Source organism: Aspergillus thermomutatus (assembly GCF_002237265.1).
Source record: "Aspergillus thermomutatus strain HMR AF 39 chromosome Unknown NODE_392, whole genome shotgun sequence".
Lineage (NCBI taxonomy): Eukaryota > Fungi > Ascomycota > Eurotiomycetes > Eurotiales > Aspergillaceae > Aspergillus > Aspergillus thermomutatus.
Genome location: NW_020798442.1, coordinates 1 through 19,523, shown reverse-complemented (window position 1 = coordinate 19,523; position 19,523 = coordinate 1). Strand labels below are relative to the sequence as shown.

General features: G+C 51.9%; 3 protein-coding genes across 3 annotated transcripts; 2 read left to right on the top strand and 1 right to left on the bottom strand.

The window, feature by feature from the left end:
- Positions 1 to 6,097: 6,097 nt before the first annotated feature.
- On the bottom strand, positions 6,098 to 13,890 carry CDV56_101060 (uncharacterized protein; the record flags this gene model as incomplete). Its single annotated transcript, XM_026754679.1, has 8 exons — positions 6,098 to 6,206; positions 6,258 to 6,580; positions 8,927 to 9,229; positions 9,292 to 10,126; positions 10,177 to 10,779; positions 10,833 to 11,159; positions 11,211 to 12,883; positions 12,943 to 13,890. The coding sequence occupies 8 exons, from the start codon at positions 13,888 to 13,890 to the stop codon at positions 6,098 to 6,100; spliced, it is 5,121 nt and encodes a 1,706-aa protein (XP_026609898.1).
- Positions 13,891 to 16,255: 2,365 nt separating this feature from the next.
- On the top strand, positions 16,256 to 18,403 carry CDV56_100351 (uncharacterized protein; the record flags this gene model as incomplete). Its single annotated transcript, XM_026753970.1, has 1 exon — positions 16,256 to 18,403. One exon carries the CDS (start codon positions 16,256 to 16,258, stop codon positions 18,401 to 18,403), a length of 2,148 nt encoding a protein of 715 aa, XP_026609897.1.
- A 565-nt stretch (positions 18,404 to 18,968) lies between these two features.
- On the top strand, positions 18,969 to 19,376 carry CDV56_100054 (P1 family peptidase; the record flags this gene model as incomplete). Its single annotated transcript, XM_026753673.1, has 1 exon — positions 18,969 to 19,376. A coding segment is annotated over one exon (408 nt), but the record flags the coding sequence as incomplete, so codon positions are not given.
- Between the last annotated feature and the right edge of the window lie 147 nt (positions 19,377 to 19,523).

The following is a 19,523-nucleotide window of genomic DNA, read 5'->3' as shown; positions in this document are numbered from 1 at the left end:
CACCACATACAGTTTGCGACGATGCATATGCGAATATATACCCCGGTGATGGTTGTCCGTCAGTCCTATCGACTGCGTGTCGACATCATCTTCCTTACGATCCCTTCCATCAAGCCTTGATGGCTTCATGAAGCTACACTACATGTCCGATGCGACTTCCCATCCCCGTGTACCCACCTGCTCGCGCTGCCTGCGGCCATGGGACCATGCTTCGTATAGGACCTGTGAGGCCTGCCGCCGCCGGCGACACCAAACTGCCCCTGCTGCCCCTGTTGCTCCTGCGCCAGTCCAGCGTCCATATCTGCTGCTCCCGCCACTACAGACTACGCCTCTGCCAGAGCCCGTCCAGCCTCAACGTCCACTAAACCTTCAGCTGCCGGACACTCAACTGGCCCCGCCTCGACCGGAGACTGCGCGCCTGCCGGGTGCCCTTCCGGTCGCGGACGCTGTGGGGCTGCCACAGCTACCCCTAATTGAGTCAGTCCACCAGGCTATTTGCTCTCAGTGTGAACAATCCTGGCTGTCAGCAGCAGCTGCACATCAGGTATGTTATCACTGTCGTGCTAGGGCCGCTGCTGTCAGGGGACTCTTATCCCGCGCGATTCCCAGGCCGACACTCCCCTGGTGGGATCGGCTGGCGGCCATGGTCGTGACCCCCTTCTCACAAGGGTGGTCAAGGACCTGCTCCTTCTGTAGTACCGCCCTCCTGTCTACAGAGGAAGATGGATGGTGCTGCGGCCAGGGGCGTAAGCGTCTGCCGCACCTGCCTGCCTGCGATGACCTCTTGGGCATGTTGCTGGATCAGTATCAAGGTCATGTCTCACAAATGAGTCGTCGACTCAATAACCTCTTCGCTTTCTCCGCGATCAGAACCACCGGCCGCTTCGTGCCGTTTCAGGGACTCGCAAATGTCGTCCTCAAGGGTCGCGTCTACCACCGCTTGCTGGACATCGCTGATAAAGGTCATAGCATGCACTGGTTCCTGTACAATGAGCCGGCACGGGCTGAGCATGCCCGGGAGCAGTCACTGCCGGAGGACGCTGTGAACACTGTACGCCAGTTCCTGGACCGAGTGAGTCCGTACGTTCATACTCTGCGCTATGCCTTGACCCAGGTGAGCGATGAGGCCACGCCACTGGCAGTGGAACTGTCAGTGCCACCAACAGGTGGTGAGATCGCTGCCGTTATCAACACGGACGGTCTCCGTCACGTGAGCCCTCGCCAGGTGGTCTTCTTCCGCCGAGGAGGTCGACAACCGCGCTTTGTCCCCATCCTGTCCTGTCAGTACGAGCCGCTGCAGTATCCGCTGCTCTTTCCCCATGGCACATGCGGCTGGGGCTACATTAATGACTTCCAGAAAGCCCTGCCTTGCACGCAGATCCAGTGGTACCGCCACCTCTTCCTCTCCGAGCGGCGCTTCCAGGTCCTCGGCCGCCTCGCCTGCGAGTACGCCGTTGATATGTTCTCGCGGACGGAGGAGGAGCGATTACACTACCTGCAGCGGGGGCGCCGTGTCCACGCTACATCAATGGATGAGGCCGCTGACCCTTTAATCCCTGACCTCTTCCAGAACAAGATCCCGGCGAGCTTCATGGGCTCTTGCGCCTGGGCCTCTGACCAGGTGACAGACTCACTGGCAATCGCTAGGAAGCTGGGAAAGCCATCAGTCTGGTTAACCATGACGACTAACCCGCAATGGTCGGAGATCCAGTCGCAACTCCTACCTGGCCAGGATGTTACTGATATCCCAGCTGTCGTCTGCCGCGCCTTTCAAGCGCGGCTGGGGGTCCTGAAGGCCTTCCTGCGTAAGCGATTCGGGGGGCTGGTCTATGAGATCAGCGTCGTTGAGTTCCAGAAGCGAGGCCTGCCACACGCCCACATTGTGGTGAAGTTCAAGCAGGAGCCACCGCTGTCAGCGCTCGATATCTTCATTTCCGCAGAGCTGCCAGATGCAGAGCAGGAACCAGATCTCTACCGTCAGGTAAGATGCTTCCACATGCACTCACAGAACCACCTGGCCCGTCCAGGATCGCGCTATAACCGCAACGGCCGATGTATTTACAGCTACCCGCAGCCTGTGACCCCCCACACACACCTTGACGACCTGGGACGCGTGCACTACCGTCGCCGGAACGCTGAGAGCTGCTGGGTGACACCGCATATACCCGCACTACTGAACCTGCTCGACTGCCACATCTATGTTAACGTCTGCTCCACGGCAGTTATCTTCCTCTATCTATTTAAATACCTCTTCAAGGGCCCTGACCGCACCAGATTCAGCCTTCACAACATGGTGGACGCTGGGGATGAGGAAGACATTGTCAATGAGTATAAGGACTATGTGAGCGCGCGTTATCTGTCTGCCTCTGAGGCAGTGTACCGTATCTTCAACTTTAAAACTGTGCATAAGAATCCAAGTGTCCGCTGCCTCCCAGTCCACCTGGAAGGACGTAACCTCGCCAGGATGCGCCATCCAACTACGCCGGGATTCTCCACGATGAGTGATCTGTTATGGTACTTCCAGCGTCCGCCTACAGAGCCGTTCCAGCAGCTGACATATATGGAATTCTTCACCTGCTACTACTTCGAGACCTTACCATTAGACAACCCACTTGATAGAGGTCAGGTCCTGATCACCCATGTGGAGACAAGCCAAGGACTGCGCCAGAAGGTCTTACGGCGACGTGCAACTGGTGATATTGTCACCCGCATACAGACCATCCCGTTACACTACAAGGAGCAGTTCTATCTACAAGCGCTGCTACAGGTGCGCCCTGCATCAAGCTTCCAAGATCTCCGTACTGTCCATGGCCACTGCCATGAAACCTACCACGAAGCGGCCACCGCCCTGGGCCTGTTCCACAACGTTAGCGAGGCTGAATACGCCATTAGTGAGGCGATTGCTGCGTACAGCCGCCCCTCGCAGCTCCGCTTCCTCTTTGCGTATCTTCTCCTGGACCTTCCATTCCCCGCAATCCAACTTTGGACACAGTTCCAGCGTGACCTCTGCGCAGACTACGCACTCCACCATCATACAGACGACGCCACTAATCTGGCCCTGGAGGATATCGCCCGCTACCTCTCCTCGCAAGGCTCCTCCCTGGCCCAATGCGGCTTACCAGAGCCACAACGCCACCACCATGACACTGAGGTGGACCTGGAGCTTAACTTCTTCCATCCACACCAGGCAGCGCTCCGTGCCCGGGCTAACGCGGCCCGTGCGAGGATGAACGGTGACCAGCGACGCATCTTTGAGCGCATCCTGGGCCAGGAGGATCGACATGGTGCAGCCTGCTGCTTTGTCAACGGCCGCGCTGGGCGGGGCAAGACCTTTCTGATGGCTGCCCTCTGTGACCAAGTCCGTGGCGATGGTGGCATTGTCTGTGTCACAGGCACGACTGCGCTCAGTGTCATCCATTATGAGCGCGGTAGGACTGCCCACTCTGCCTTCGGTATTCCTGTGCAGGACAGTGACGAGGGTTTAGAATCAAAGATTAGTCCGTATGGCGCGCGTGCAGAACTACTCCGTCGTGCGCAACTGATCATCTGGGAAGAGCTACCAATGGCGAAAAAGGCTGTGCTGGAGTGCGCAAACCAGCTACTCCAAGACATTATGGATAACCAGCTTCCCTTTGGTGGAAAGACCTTTGTTGGACTGGGTGACTTCCACTAAGTGGCACCTGTCGTCCGTGGCAGCTCTGGCCCATCTGCCACGCTGAACAACTCTATTCGCTCCTCATATCTCTAGGACCACTTCGACATCCTGCGTCTGACCATTCCGATCCGGTATGCAGGGGATATGGCTTACGCCACCTGGGTGGACCAGCTCGGTGATGGCGTGGCGCCATTTAAGGCCACTGTGCTAGTGCGACATCTGCAGCATCTTGAAAACATGGACGGTGCTGCAAGATTCCTATTCCTTGATGACTCCCTTGCTACCTCCCCTGATGCTGTCCGCCGAGCATTCCTGAGCCCCTTCAACGCGCGGGTAGATGTGTTCAACCAACTGCTGCTAGACTCCCTATCAGCGCCTGCCAGTAAACCCTCCCTCTCTGCTGATGTCTGATTAGTATACTAACTACAACGAAGCCGCTTACTACAGTCACGATACAATTAAGGAAATGGACGAGTCCAGCTTCCACCTACCGACCGGTGCAGAAGCTGATCTTCTTGCCATGTTGCATGAGCCTGGCGTCCCTCCACATAACCTTTCTCTTAAAGTCGGCTGCATCGCGAGCATCATGCGGAACCTATCCATTGAAAAGGGCCTGGTCAAGAATGTGAGGGTGCAGGTAGTCAACTTACTTACTAATGTCGTCCAGGTGCGTCTCTTGCAACATAATCAGCTACTGACCTCTCAAACTACCGGTGAGGAGACACAGATCTTCTGCCTCCCTCGCATCACCTTTGAATTCCGACCGCATCGTGCGAATTGGACCGTCCAGCGTCGCCAGTTCCCACTCCGGCTGGCATACGCCACCACTTTCAACAGTTGTCAGGGCCTGACACTAGACCGCGTCGTGCTCGACCTCACCATGCCAGTATTTGCACATGGCCAGCTCTACACCAGCCTCTCTCGCGTCCGGCGTGGAGCTGACATCCGCGTCCTCCGGAACCCTTGGGAGCAAGACGAGCCAACGCTCAACATTGTCTATCGCGACCTACTCCTTCCCATATGAGTGGTCCTTCTTTTGCTGATGGAAGAATATTGCGGTATATTACCCGTCTTTACCCCTCCTGCACCTCCTCCTAATGGTGACCTTTTGCCCACGATGGCCCCGCTATGCCAGCACCGCATCGACAGCAGTTATCCCAGCCGCATATCCAATGATCCTTCTTGCTGCACCTCCATATCCAACACCTTGCCAGCTCAGTTACTCGCGGTAATCCCTCTTTGATCACGTTTACATTAGGCTCTAACCACATTCTGTCCCTTCCATCTCTATATATACCTGTACACTTTCACACTCTCGGTCTTCAGTACGATATAGACCATCTCAATCTGCTCTGTTCACTCGGCATATATAGGGCTATCTCTGTCTGATCTTTGCCGACATGTCAAAGGGAAATAACCCTGCGATCATCCACCTGCGCGACTTTTCTGAGGAACTCACCCCAGACCCAACCCGTCCAGAGCAGCCGGCTGCCCTGCAACTCAAAATCACCTTGAATGTCCCCCATTTGTTGCCTGGAGAGCTCTCAGATGACTATCAGATCTGCCCAATCCCTACAATAGTGCGTTTCTTCACGCCCCCTACACGATCACACCTCTATCGACAGGACGTTTTCATCTATGTCTGGGGCTCATTCTCAATGAGACATGATGTGGACAGCCGGCCACAGCTGATTATAAACGCTCATTCTGTCTCCTGGTGGGTACTGGATTTCTATTCCTGTCTCTACCTTCTCCTTCCCATGATGCACCCCCTTAGAGTGCCTTCTTTGACAAACCCCAGTCATCCTAGTGACTACACCGACCCAGAGGCGTATGCTATGCACTGCCCAGAGGCAGCTCCCCTAACCATAACCCTCATGGAAACTGTGATCTGTTCTGGTGGTCAGCTGAATGAAGGCCAAACGCTGTTGCATTATGACCTCTGCACTACTGTCTATGACAGCTCTGTTAAGACCTAGGCGACCTTCATGGTCCGGATCTACTTCAAAAACGGGAAATAATGGGCCAACTTCCCCTCCATCACACCACAGAGCCGAGTCATTGTTGCTGGCCACGTATGCGGCCTGACAGTTGAAGAACCGCACCTGGCCGTCCAGGTGGACGATATCTACTTTGTCCCAGGTGGTCCACCATCAATGCCGGCCACCCCGCAGACACCTTAATCTGCAGCCGGTACTAAGCGGCCAGTACACGACAGATGGGGCCGACGTGCCGGTGTTGGTAGCAGTGTTAGTGTAGAGCAATCTACACCATCAAAAAGGCCTCGCCGCTTGCAGGACGATCAGGATGATATAGACCGCCAGCTGCTCACTGCAACCAGTGCTACATCCCCACCAAGTGAATCAGCGCTACCAAGCGACGATGAAAGATATAGGGACACTGATATGGGTACCGTCGGTCCCTATGAAAGGACTTCACGGATCATGGTCTCTGAGCGGTCCAGCCCACTGCTCCAGGACCAACCTGCGGACCTGCGCCCCCGTCGCACACGAAAACGGCCGGCGCATTATACTGCAGAATAGGTAGATAGCTACACCATGTAGTAAGAATATTCAAGTTTATTAACTGGCTCCATGTGCACGTCGGCGGCCGTGAGGCCGCCGACAACGCAACTCGTATAGAGTATACGATGACACGGTTAGCGGGGCGCCAGAAACGGCCCTCATTGAACCGCCGCTCTGCCGCCCACCACCGCCTGCCGCCCGCGGCAGTCTGACTGCCCGTTGCGGGATAGTGTTTACTGCTTTGGGCATCGCGCTGACTCTCGCTGCTTTTACCAGTTTCTCCTGCCGCCTCGACGCAATCACCCCATCTATATAAGCCCGACATCTCTCCCTCGAACAACGACGCGCTTTTTCTTTCCGTTTTCCCCTTCTCATCTCCCTCACTCGATGCACTGCCCCGCTAGGAGGATGCCGCGTTATCCGACGATTGCCCTTTTCCAGTATGGCGCTGTCTGCGCCCCTCTTGCCTGCCTTCAGCTACGGGGTCTCTGAAGGTCATTTGATGGGTTGAGATTTTATTACCGTTGCTTCATTAGTTATTGAGCAATTTATTTCGCCCCTGAGGCTGTTCTCTTGCCTATGGTGACATGTGGGCCGCTGGGCAGTTCTGACGGTCTTCGCGGCGTTGTGCGCGAATTTGTTGACTACGTTGTATGTCGACTACGTTGTATCTCTGGTTGATTTCCGATCTCCTATCCCAACACCTTTTCCTTCCTTCCTTCCTTGCTTGGTACTTTAGAGCTCCTATGGGGACGACTCCAGGAGGAGCTAGAAAAACGAGATGCAGAACAGCACATCAAGGAAAAACAGCACCTCGAAAGAATCAATCAGCTTGAAGGAGAAGTCCAGAAGCTTCAAAAAGCCCTAGACGCAGTCAAGAACCAAAAGCCAGTTACTGAAGCTCTCAAGACGCCCCAAATCTCTAATGTACACCAGGACTTACGCACTGAAGGATTGTCTACACTTAGATCAACTAGTGAAGCCGCACCCGAGCCGTTAGTCATGCATTCTAAAGGACCAGCACAACGTTCAAGGCCAGACAAGACATCATATGCGGATATAGCAACGCTACTAGCAACAAACCCTGGACGCCAGGGATGGCAAACAGTACCAGGGAAGAAGCCACGCAAGGCGCCGAAGGCACGGACCACGCAGCCAGAGCCAAAGACAGAACTTAAACCAGCAAAACATTGCCCTAGGGGGCTCGGAGGCTAATCTTGAGGCGAGAAAGGGGATCAGACGCGCCAAAAGTGGCAAAGGAAGACATCATACTACAACTGAACCTAGCCCTCACCAGTATAGGGCTGCCAGGCTTTGTCCGGATCATTGACGCGGGCTATACGGCCACAGGAGCAATATCAGTCTTCCTACAGAAGGGAGCATTGAATTCAATGCTTATCCCGCACCATGCAGACATGCTGATCACAGCAGCGCGGCAGGTGGACCCCGCGGTTATAGCAGTGGAGGCACCAGAACAATGGTACAGGCTGAAGGTGCATGGAGTGCCTATTAGACGCTACCTAACCTTAGGCCTAGTGCTGGCCAGGCAAGAAATTGAAACAGGAAGTACTTTGCGACTGAAGAGGGACCCGACATGGCTCAGGAGCCCAAGAGAACTTCGAGAAGGAAACCAGAAAGGGTCTACAATAGTGATCACAGTGGGATCACTGGAGGAAGCCCGAGAGCTGAGCACAAACGGCATCCGCTTTGGAGGCTCTAGGTACAGAACAGAGCATTTCTGGGAGCTGGGACCAGACACTGTGTGCCCAAGATGCTGTGGTATTGGTCACCGCAGCTTCAAAGCATGTGGGGACCGCCTCCCTAAGTGCCTTATCTGCGCTGGTCCACACGAAGGACTGAACCACGCATGCAATGTGGTGAATTGCGTGTCCAAGCCAGGGAAGGCATGTCAACATATGCCAGCGCGATGCGGCAACTGCGGAGGAAATCACCCAGCTACCACAGCTAACTGCCCTACAAAGAGACAGGCACGAAAAGAGCTTAGCAAGACTAAGTCGCAGGATGCATCTATACCTAGCTCGTCAAGCTTTGCCATTCTGACGCCGAATCGCCTAAGGAGTAACTCAGAATCAAGAAGTCCACCACCAGACACTACAACAACGCCCCAAATGGCCATGACCGATAACCGCCCAACGACCCCTAGGGACACTAATATGGGGGATATGCAGACGCCTAGACCCCAAGCGGGTAGAGCATCATCGAGAATATGTTAATCATCCAACATAACTGTCGCAGGGCGTACGCTATCACTATAGCAGCCCTAGAAGCAGGGCTGGAACGACAAGCAGATTGAGTCTATTTACTCCATACATCCCAGAGACACGCTTTTGAATGACAACAGCCGCTGAGGCTGAACATAAATGGTTTGACGACCGTCTTCGTTGACTCATCATATTTACGCAGTCAACTATGTCAGAAGGAAGATACTTAGTTAAGCCAATCCACCCGGCTGCTAGTTTGCTCCCAACTATGCGACTAGACCGGGACAAACACTGTATGACTCCGGCGAGAAAATTAGCCTCTGCTCTTGCCGTAGACTTTCCGGATCAACATAAATTTTTAACCCCATGCTATCCTTGCCCAAGGAGTAGACTCTGAAGATCATGTAGATCTGTGGCTCTGCCTGTTCGTTATGTTCAATCCTCATTGTCTGCATCTACGGGTGACTGTTAGTAAGGACTATCGCTATAGGACATGATGAAGTGCGCAGGGACCCGAAACATACTCGTCTGTACTGACTTTTGCTCATGAAGAAAGCACTGTCGCACTCCCCAGTCGTCGTCTTCACTTCTATATAGTATGTCGGATTTGCACCACACCACCGTGCGTGGGACAAATATCCGGCGTCAATCAAAATGGTGGTTAAGGTTGACCTTGTGTCGCGATAGACTAGATCCGCAGTTTCAACACCAGACCAGGGTGCAAGGTCGTGGTAGTCGGGATGGACGGAGACATGCCTGCGAATGTTGCTACGCCAGTTGCCGCGGTTAAATCCCGGAAGGTCTGATGACGACAAAAGCTCAAATACCTAGAATATTAGAAGTTAGCTACTTTTAGGATAGAGAAGGGATATAGAGGGTTGAGACTAACAAATAGCTCTCCGGCAGCACCGATCTTGATATCGTGCGCTAGCAAATTCTCAGATCGGACCCCGAAGACCAACTCGTGTGAAGTATTTGCATTGCCCAACACTGTGTTCATTGGGCGTTGTAAAGCTTCAGAAAGTGTGAGCGGACGAGCCAGTCTGATGACTTTGTCTAGAAGCTGAATGTACGGGTGATGCTCAGAGAAAGGCCTGGGAACTCTGTCCGGGGAAGCCCTGTCAGGAGGAGGAACACTGAAAAGCCGCGGGGGTGGAGTTGACGTCCTGTAGTGAGTGACTATTGTCCTCGGTAGCTCTACTGTGGTTTCAGGGCTTGAGCGTGGTGTATCTATGCCCTCCCCACTCTCCCGACTCTCTTCAGATCCAGAGAAAACGTTGCCTTCTTCAACATGAGCCTCCGAGATTGTCGTATCCGTAGATTCGGACTCTAGTTGTTGAGAGATGTCGGGAGAGATCCGAACAATGCCATGGCGATCTAGCGATTCATCAATGAGGTTCTCCGGTGTGAGAAAAATCAATGCAAAAGAAAATGATGCTGCGGAGTCCCTAAGGCCAAAATGACGTCTCAGGGCTTGGGGAAGGTCAAGGTGGTAGCAGCGCTGACGGTCACTATCGTCTCTGGGAATGTAAATGCGCAACACATCGCTAACGTCCTCGATATGCACCAACCCCGTATCGCTCTGTACTCTCGCCGTAACTTCGTTTAACTGAAGCACCAACGATTTTTTAAAACCAGCGCTTTCATAAACAAGTACATTTTGCAATTGCCGGAGCCTCTGGCCAACAGTTTCTCGGCCTTCCTCACTGTAATGTAAGATGCAACTATAAAGCTTTTAGCAACTCTCTCAGGTGGCTCCCGCTGCCACACTTACCGGTAAATGTGTGTCGCCTTTTTTCGCAATTCCCGCGTTTCGCTGGGGCAGTGCTCGTGGGATGGCTGACCGACAACAGTCTTCTCCAGGACTGCCGTTGACATGTATCGGTCCTCTAGACCGATACGTCCCAGGAGTTGGTGCAAGCACCGGACTTCTTCAAGAGAAAAGTCCAGAATGGGAACTTTGTCCCGAAAAGCGGAGAGATATTCAATCCTGTCTGCAATGAAGAATGTATCGGTGGGCTTTAATATCTCCACAGTGCCATTCGGCATTGCTACCGGCAAAAACTTAATGTGTGAAAGACCCCTGAGCTCATCTGACCCTGGTCGCAGTCCATTGAGGTCATAGATGGCCGCTTTGACCGCGCCAATATCCACAACCTCATCGGATGCTAACCTCCTGAGTTGTTCTAAGTAAGTCGCTGCTGTTGGAGTTTGCACATTCAGAGGACCACGGAAGAAGCTCTCCAGCTCTGGGTATACAGCGCTGATGCCATACTGCGCTCCAATTTTCAGAGCATCTGCCCAAACACAGGATTCAGGCGCCAGCCAAGCTCGTTCTGCCAGAAGATACACCAGTTTTCGTTCAGTAAATTTGCTCCTGGGATTTAATTAGCCTCGTAGCGGCTTTCATGTCACTTGCATATCTCTTACAGTATCAGGGCGCGGTCTTCAGGTTTCTGTATATTCTGTGATATACAGTCGTATATTGCCCTCAGGTCTTCCAGAGCCACATCTGCGTTGTCTTTGCACCATTGGAGCTCCTCAAGATAAGTGCTAACGTCCGCGTCACTCACAGAGAGTATATCCTTAAACAGATATGCCACATGTGGGTCATTAGAATACTCAGGGTGAATAGCAAGAGGATGCTTCGTCCGAAGAGTGTGGTGTCCGTTCCAGACACACTCTGAGTCATGTGCTAACTCGAAAGTCTCCCCTGAACGTGTGGGAATGCAGACACCTTTCCACTCTGCGAAAATCCTATGAAGCTGATTAATATTGGTAGTCTCCGCAGTTGACCAAAACACTCACTGCCTCAACTTGTTGGATGCACCACGAAATCGAATGGAGAGCTCCTTATACATCCTGAAGAAGGCAGCCTGTGCCTGGATATTGAGAGGGGCTTTTTCCACCAGGCAGCGGAAAATGTTCCAAAAAAACCAAAAATCTGCCTCTAGTGTAACTCCAAATGAGGCTAAGAACTCCCATCCATCTATGTCATCGGTTGCTAAGTTAGCAGGAGCATCTATAAATTCATCAAAAATCTCCTCAAGAGTCGCGTCGGAACATAATTGCTGCATCTCCTTAGATGGATAATAAGTGTCTCGGAGATAGGCCTTCGAGTGATTCCGACAAGGGACTTCCATTTCTTCCAAGGCTTCGATCACGCCGGGTGTGAGTTCTGCCTGGTAGCTGCTCCAGTTCGTTTTTAATATTCCTATCAAGGTCATCGGGTGATAGTTCGCGAGGTGCTGGCACAGCGTGGATAATTCATCTGCCCAGGAACTTTTCAGCCTTGGGATACAGCGAACCAATGCCACTTCTTCCAGCCACTGCTCCCAGGTTCGCCCATTACTGACGGTCCCGGGCGGTACAGCCTCAATATATGCGCTGTGGATAATATGCATTTCAAATGGAGGACAACTCTGCTGATTGAACCCGCACCGCAATTTCTGAGCGAGCTCTTTCGTACCATATTCTCCCTGCGTCTCGAAGTACAAGTCGTCCTTGATAATTCCGGGACCGAGAGTGACAAAGGCGCGGTAGACCTGTTTTCCCATCTGGTCCTTGATGAAGATGCGGTTGTCTAGAGTTTCTCCTTTCCCCAAGGTCTTGAAGAGGTACCTCAAGTGGCTGACTGATTTCTCTAGCGTGACCCCGTGGCGTACATTGTACAGCTCCAGAATAGACTTCACTACTCTGTTTGAATTGCAACGTGCGACTCCCAATGCTTCGAGAAGCTCTCGTCTTGTTTTGTTTTCCAGTACGCTACGTTGAACGATTCGTATGTCTTTCAGGCCCTCGGGTATAGGATTCTCTCTCTCATCATCTGGGAAATAGACAGCAGAAGACCTTGCCGATAAAAGAGACCCGTCTGAAGTGGGAACGAGGGCCATCTTTCTTATTCGTTCGGTCAGAAGAGAGCGACTCGCCTGTCGTTTTAGAGCGCGTAGAAGCAGAGCTGCTATTTTGGTATGCCAATCATCATCCAAACTCGGATCGAGAAATTTTGGTGATGAGCCCTCAAGGTATGGCACCAAACGATCTAGGATGTTCTCGGAGGACAGACTGGCCACCCCAAGCTCGGTCAAATTCTCAGCATGCCTTGTCCAACGGTATGATTGCGACAGGTAAACCTCAGGGTCAATATCATCCAACAGAGGTTGGCCATGACGATCGCAGTGCTGTGACGACAGGTGCTCCAGCTTCTTTGGGTAATTCAAGGCACCTTTGCGGGACATTATAATTTTGGATCCCTTGAGGCGGTCGAAAATCATCTCTCGAAGATCAGCCCAGAAGGGGTCATGAATGTGCATCCCCGGAAGATACTGCAACCATTCGTATTTGAGGGATGTGTGCCTGCAGAAGTAGTTAACGGCTTGGAGAAACAAGCTGCTAATACCGTCGCGGATAGCACGGTTTCTATCACAATGATGGATCCCTTGTCGATTGGCCTGGGTGATAAAGTCCGATTGGACGAGAAACTGTTGGGATATCAGGGGACTGTCTTGCATCAACGTGATGAGCAGGAGAAATTACTCACATTGAATCCTTCATGACGCATCGGGAGGAAGGAATACACATACTGCGCCTCAATGAGAGGGCTGAAATCCGCATTTACTGGGAACGCAAGGATCAGGTCGACCTCGCGTTGGTCAGGGCGACTGTAATGCTGTGGGAGATTGGAAAGGGTGGCCTTTTCCAGATGGTAAAATCTCTTCAGTTGTTCGCCATTCGTCTCTTTAGTAAGCGTGACCAAGCGCTTTGATGAGTCCTCGTGACGTTTGAACGATATCCGTGACTGCAGCGGGAGAATCTCTATCGTGAGCCTCTGCAGTTTACGAAGAAACAATAGCATCGTGTCCGGGATCTCCCTCAGCTCGGAAGCACGGCTATCGAAGTCGCTTACGCTTGTAAGAAAGAGGGTTATTCGTGTGTTCACACCGGGGGGTAGATCCCGAGGCTTCTCGTTGAACGGAGTGATCATCCCTAACCCACTCTCCCCCCGGCGGTGCTCAAAGCAGAAGCAGAAAGGCCCTGACTGGATAGATACCTTGTACGCAACCTTGAACACGGATTTGAAGCCAATGCCTTTGTGGCCGATATAGCCACCTGTTTGTTTCTTTGTACTCCGGTGAATGCTGCATATGGCCCGCACATCGTTCTCAGTAAAACCGTCCTCGTTTGAATCCACAGTTATATGATCTGCATGTAGAGTGAGGTGAAGAAATGGCTCCTCCCCATGACTAGCAGCATGGTCATAACAATTATCTTCCGCGTTTTGGATAAGCTCGAAGATGAACCGGGTGTCCGCGTCGTACAGGTCTTCCGCCACATGCACAATCGATCCGCCGGCTATAGACTGCAGATTCTTGAATGCCCTCAATGCCTCTTCGGGCAGCGCTTTCTGAACCTCGGGAGAGAAGCCGCCGTTGGTCACCCGGATGTCGTCCACGGTCGCCTGGGCCTGTTGAAGGGACAAATGTGCCATTGTGCAGTCGAGAATGTAAAGGTGAAGAATAACACTATCTTAACGGTCTAGAGAATGATGATGATTGCCTCACAACTTTTCGTTGCGTGAGTACAAGTTTGTAGCGCAGCACTCCTGCTCAAGACGCCGCGCGAGCTGAAACACTGAGGGCGAAGCATACTACAAGAGGAGGGATCCTGTGACCCCAACAACCCCTGGATCTCTCGCCCACTCTGGTGAACCAATGCTTTCGCCTCCCACGGAATCTGCCTTGGCGGCTGCGAAGTTGGTATGCGGCGCAGGCAACTTGCATTTCGTTCCACAGCTAAGTGGTAGATACCAGACTAAATCGACGGGGGTTAACTTCTAGGGTGTTCGTTAGAGTAGATAATTGGACAAGAAGGCGGACATATTCCGAAGCCTATCAAACCCCTGAATGAGTAGCCCAATTATATATCAATCTGAAGGGATGCACTAATACTAGGCGCGGTCGTCACGCAAAGCTAATAATAGTGAGGCATCCTAAGGATTATTTCTCATGCATCAACACAACAGCTGGAGACCATACCTTCTGCTAATCGTAGTGCTCGGCATTCTCGGAACCAAAGGCTAGGATGGCTGGCTGGACACAAAGAAGCACCCTTTTCCCGAGGGGGCCTCGGATCATCTTCGTCGAGAAGGTGGAGCCGATGGGCACGCATCATTGAGGTTGAAACTGTAAACAGTGGTAGTCGCAGGCGTTGACAGGTCATGAAAGCCCGCTGAGTCCAGAGGGAGAGCGCCAGCCGTGCAGCCCCATCATACAATGATTGGAGCTCCTGAGCACGCTGCTTGATAGCGTCATATTTCCAATCTGACGAAGAAGAGTGCGAGCTGAACTAGTGAGGAATGTGGTCACAAGCTCGCTAACTAGCCTCTTGACCATGTCCTGCAAGAAGGGCTCTGTGTTGGGGTCTGTTGTGGTGGAAAGATTTTGCAATGTCTGCGAGCGCCAAATATGCGCTTTTGGCTCATCAGCTGCTTGCCAGTTCCTGTTAGCTTCCATCAGCGGGTGTAGGATCGATATCCTACCTTCGATCATGATGTGGTAAATTCTTCCGATGTCTCCTGGTGCGGGGATAGCAAAAAAAGGATCCGTAAACATTCTTTCAAACAAGTTCTTCGCTAACAAGGTGAGTAAGAGAACCGTTGGGATTTTGTCGTGTGAGATTGAGATCTCTCTCATCATCGAGTCCCAATCTTGTTGAGAGCAGTATCCGGTTAATTGGTTGATAACCATATTTTCTCGCTTCATACACCACATCAACCACAACTTCTACTAGAATTAACTACTAAGGACCCTAAGGCCACTAAATCTCATCGGATATAACCTTTTCTATGCTATATATTCTATATACAGACAAATTTCATATAATTTTACAAGGGATATGGCGACATCGCGTGGTTTATAGACGTTGTGACCAGAACAGCGGTAAATTACAGTACAAAATCTCGATGAATCATCATTTTATCCATCCGAAATAGGAAAATCTTGGTAAAATTATGTAAACCAGGTTCCGTCAGGTTCGAACCTGAGCCGAACCTGATGGAACCGCGACCCGACTCAGGTTCAGGTTCGAGGTTCCGACCTTTGGAACCTGAGTCGGACCATTTCGAGGCCTAGTACCATATAAATTAGGATGCCTGATCCATTACTAGTATTAAGAGGGAGATCCTCAGCAAGGGCGCCAGTGAGGTGGCTATGGTCATGGTTGTGGTTATAGTCGCAGTCATGGTTGCAGTTACCATCATAGATTCATAGTCATGGTCGCGGTGGCAGAGTGTAAGGTGTTACCCATCAGCAGCTCGCAGATAGTGAATATAAAGGAATAACAGGGTTGATAAAATTCTAAATCATGGAATCTAATTAGCTGTAGTATAACTTATACGTACTCAATAGGCCTTGCTTCTATCTCTACTCTTATTGTTCTTGTGTTATCTTTGGATTGTCCTTGATCCCCGTTGGATCATTGTATCGTCGTGATCGACATATACCCAGTCGGTATAGTGTTAAGGCTACCTGGTCGGTAGGCCTCAGGCAAGTATCGGACTATAGACCTGTTCGGCTATAGCAACCCGCTCCCAAAAGTAGTGACTAGCAGAGAACAGCAGAGACGGATCCCAGGGTGTGACAATGATGTTGATTCTAACTAATTATATCAAGGGGGTGTGTCTATATTAGAACCCTAAATTGAATAAATACCGCCCTAATTTGATAACTTTTCACCAGGTAAGGGGATACTGCTTCACCGCCTTGCCCTATACCCCGCAATTTCCTAGGGGCAGAATATCTTTCTCCCTGTCCATCATTCTCTGCCCTCACTCACTGTTTCTGATCCCTGGCATGATGAATGAAACCGGAGAGACACCTGCCTTGCTCAAAGAGCTGCACTGTGACCTCAGGCGGAAATATCAACTTCATGGATCGCGAATTGAACAGATATGGCTCTCCTTGGACCAGAGCCAACGAGACAAAGCTGTGAAGGCTGGCGCTGCCGGAGGTCATGTGTTGGCAGACCCGACAGATCGAACCATGGGCAATGTGTATAAAGTCACACCGGAGTGGAATCTACGAGACCTCACGCAGCCGGAGTCGGACTATCTCCTCAATCATTTAAAGCATCGCGCGACCAAATCTCTCTCAGATCAGTATCGTGAGGGAGTCCACGGCTCACTAGGCGATCATGCATTCATTCTGGAGAGCATGCGTGTCAATCATCTGCGCCATACGGACCCCTTCCGACACTGTTTCACGTTGTTCATCGATGAAGATAAATATGGACAGTCCTTCAAAGTTGCAGACTCGGCCAAGTATAGAGAAGTGATGGCTGGGCTATCAACAGCCGTGAACGCTGGGCTCTGCGTCCCCCAGTCGACGGGCGAGCTCATTTTGCAGAGACAAATGTATCTGTTGCAGGCGCTGAATATCCTGGTCGAGGACATACTCGAAAAGGGGTCGACATCGAGGCAGAAGACAACGACCCGACCCAAGAAGCCTGAGGAAGCGGCACGCGCGGCTCTGTCCACGCTGTCGATTGATCCCAAACCCGAAAAGATTTCCTTGGAAGGCCTGCTGGCTCGGGCGCTCGACCAAAAGACTGCTCTCGAGGACTACGTGACGTTGTGTCGCACCGAGCCTGTTTTTCTTGCTCACGTCGTGAATGGCTGGTTCTTCACCCGACCGGAGCTGGTTCCGGACGAGAAAGGCCGGAGGATACCTCTCGTCACAGACAAATACATCAGCATCGCCATCTTTGAAGTGATTCACAATGCGGTCATTGGAGCGGCAATCTGGGGTTATGTGTATCGTCTTCTCCAGGCCCTTGCTACCGAATCGAATGATCGGCTATGCCAGGGCATTATTCTCCAGGAGATGGCAAATGTCTGTCATTTCGAGCACCGACGGGTCCAGAAGCTGTTCAAGCGCTATGTGCAAATGGGCTCGGGTTCCAAGTATTTCAAACGGGTTTCCGGCGTTTATGACGAAGGCACTGCGCGTGTGACGATGAAAATTAAGCCGGATGTCCTGACGAGAGAGAATCCCCAGCTTCATTATGTGCTCCGCCTCTGCCAAACCCAGATGGGTGTCACCTGGGCGGTCGAGTGGATTAAGAAGCTAGATGATCTCCATCAATCTCAACCCACGGAGCGAGAGCATATGGGAGAAAGAGAACTTGACGCCTTCGGCGACCTCGCGGTTACGACCAGTTTTGTCCAGTCTCTGTCGATCTCTCTTCCATTACCTCCCATCAACCCCAGAAAGGGACAAACATATGTCTCAAGATTGAAGTCCTTGGGAACCGAGATCGACCCCCTGAAGACAGAGGTCAACCTGGCAGAATTTGCGGTTCCGATTGATAATCTCCTCGAACCCGGTATGGCTGATGGCGCTTTGATCGCCTTGGACCGATTTATCGTCGACAGGACCGGCACCGAACTGGGATTCCTCTATCAAGACCTCAACGAAGACTGTCTGTCGAATATCCAGAATCAGTGTCGGGAGCAAAAGGCCAAGATCGCGGCAGCAGAGACAATGAAGGATTTTCATTTGCCAATAACCGATATCCCCAGCCCCGCAGAACGGGTTGAACAGCGAAGGCAAAAGCATAAAACCCGACCAGCACATTCATCCATATACAGCATATCTCCAGCCGCAGCAACCACTGCAGAACCAGAAAATACAGAGATATCACCAATCCTTAAAGTAAAGCCGGACACATTCAAGGTCTTCTCAACACTGTTCTCAAGATCGCAGTCTCGAGGATCGATCAGCTGGGCAGCATTCGAAGCAGCCATGACCGACTTAAAATTTTCTGTTACCCCAAAGCTGGGGTCGGTCTATACATTCTCCCCTCCTCAGGATTTCTCTGTCCCTCGACCACTTACTCTGCACCGGCCGCACCAGTCACAAATCGAAGGCTTCCGGCTCCTCTACATTGCCAAGCGCTTAAAGCGAGCCTTTGGGTGGGGAGAGGAATTGTTCGAGGTTGCTTGAATCGACCAAGCAAGAGGATGTTGACCTCGATTAGAAGGGCTCTCTTGACCCTTTTTTCTCTGCTCTGTTGGCTGTCTCATATATCCATGGAAATAAAAAACACGAAATCATCACAGTACTGTAGCTAGTCTTTTGTCCCAAAACTGTCACTTTCGCCCACCCCTATGTGCACGTGGTAGCTTGGGCTACGTGGTTACTTCCCTGGGCCAGGAGTTAGTGTTAACCTGAGCGCTGCAGTGGCCTGGGTCTGGGCTACATGCCCATCTCCCTTAGCTTGGGCTTTACAGTAGCTTAGATTTAGTGATAGCCTGGGCTATATGATCCAAAGAATCAGATGTGATACCATGACATGTGGCCCATGCTATCAAAGCACAGGTCAGGCTAACACTGAGCCCAAGCTCTCGCAAAGCCCATGCTAAGTTCCTGGTCTGGGCTTGCGTATAGCATACGCTAATTGTTGTTCTCTCTTAGCCTAGGCTTGTGTACAGAGAAGGCCGTCCTGAGTGTAGGCTTATGATAGCGTACGCTAGGTGTTGTTCACTTTTAGCTTTCAATCTCCTTGGTCATGGTGTTGGCAATCACAGAAGTCCGACGTTCGAGCCCTAACTGTATGTACCCCTGTACGCTATCCGCGGCTACCACCACCAATGCCATTAACACTGGCGTCACCACCATCCTCCCTCGCAGAGACTGGTTCCACTCTGCCTGCTACGCGGGCTACTTCCGCTTTAATGGCTCCGGCGAACTAATGGGCAGCCACTGGCTTGATGAAACAGGACTGCCTAACTCGCCCATCGTGCTGATCAATTCCTTCGCGGTGGGCGCATGCTGTTCCGGGATTTACGAGTATGCGGTTCGCGAGTATGCGGATAAGAAAACGGGGTTGGTGAATTGGTTTCTCCTGCCGGTTGTCGGGGAGACGTGTGATTCGTTTTTGAGTGATATTAGGGCGATGGCGGTTACGTCGGATATGGTAATGAGGCGGATCCGGATCAGGGGTTAGGGTTTAGGGTTTAGGGTTAGGGTTAGGGTTAGGGTTAGGGTTAGGGTTAGGGTTAGGGTTAGGGTTAGGGTTAGGGTTTAGGGTTAGGGTTAGGGTTAGGGTTAGGGTTAGGGTTAG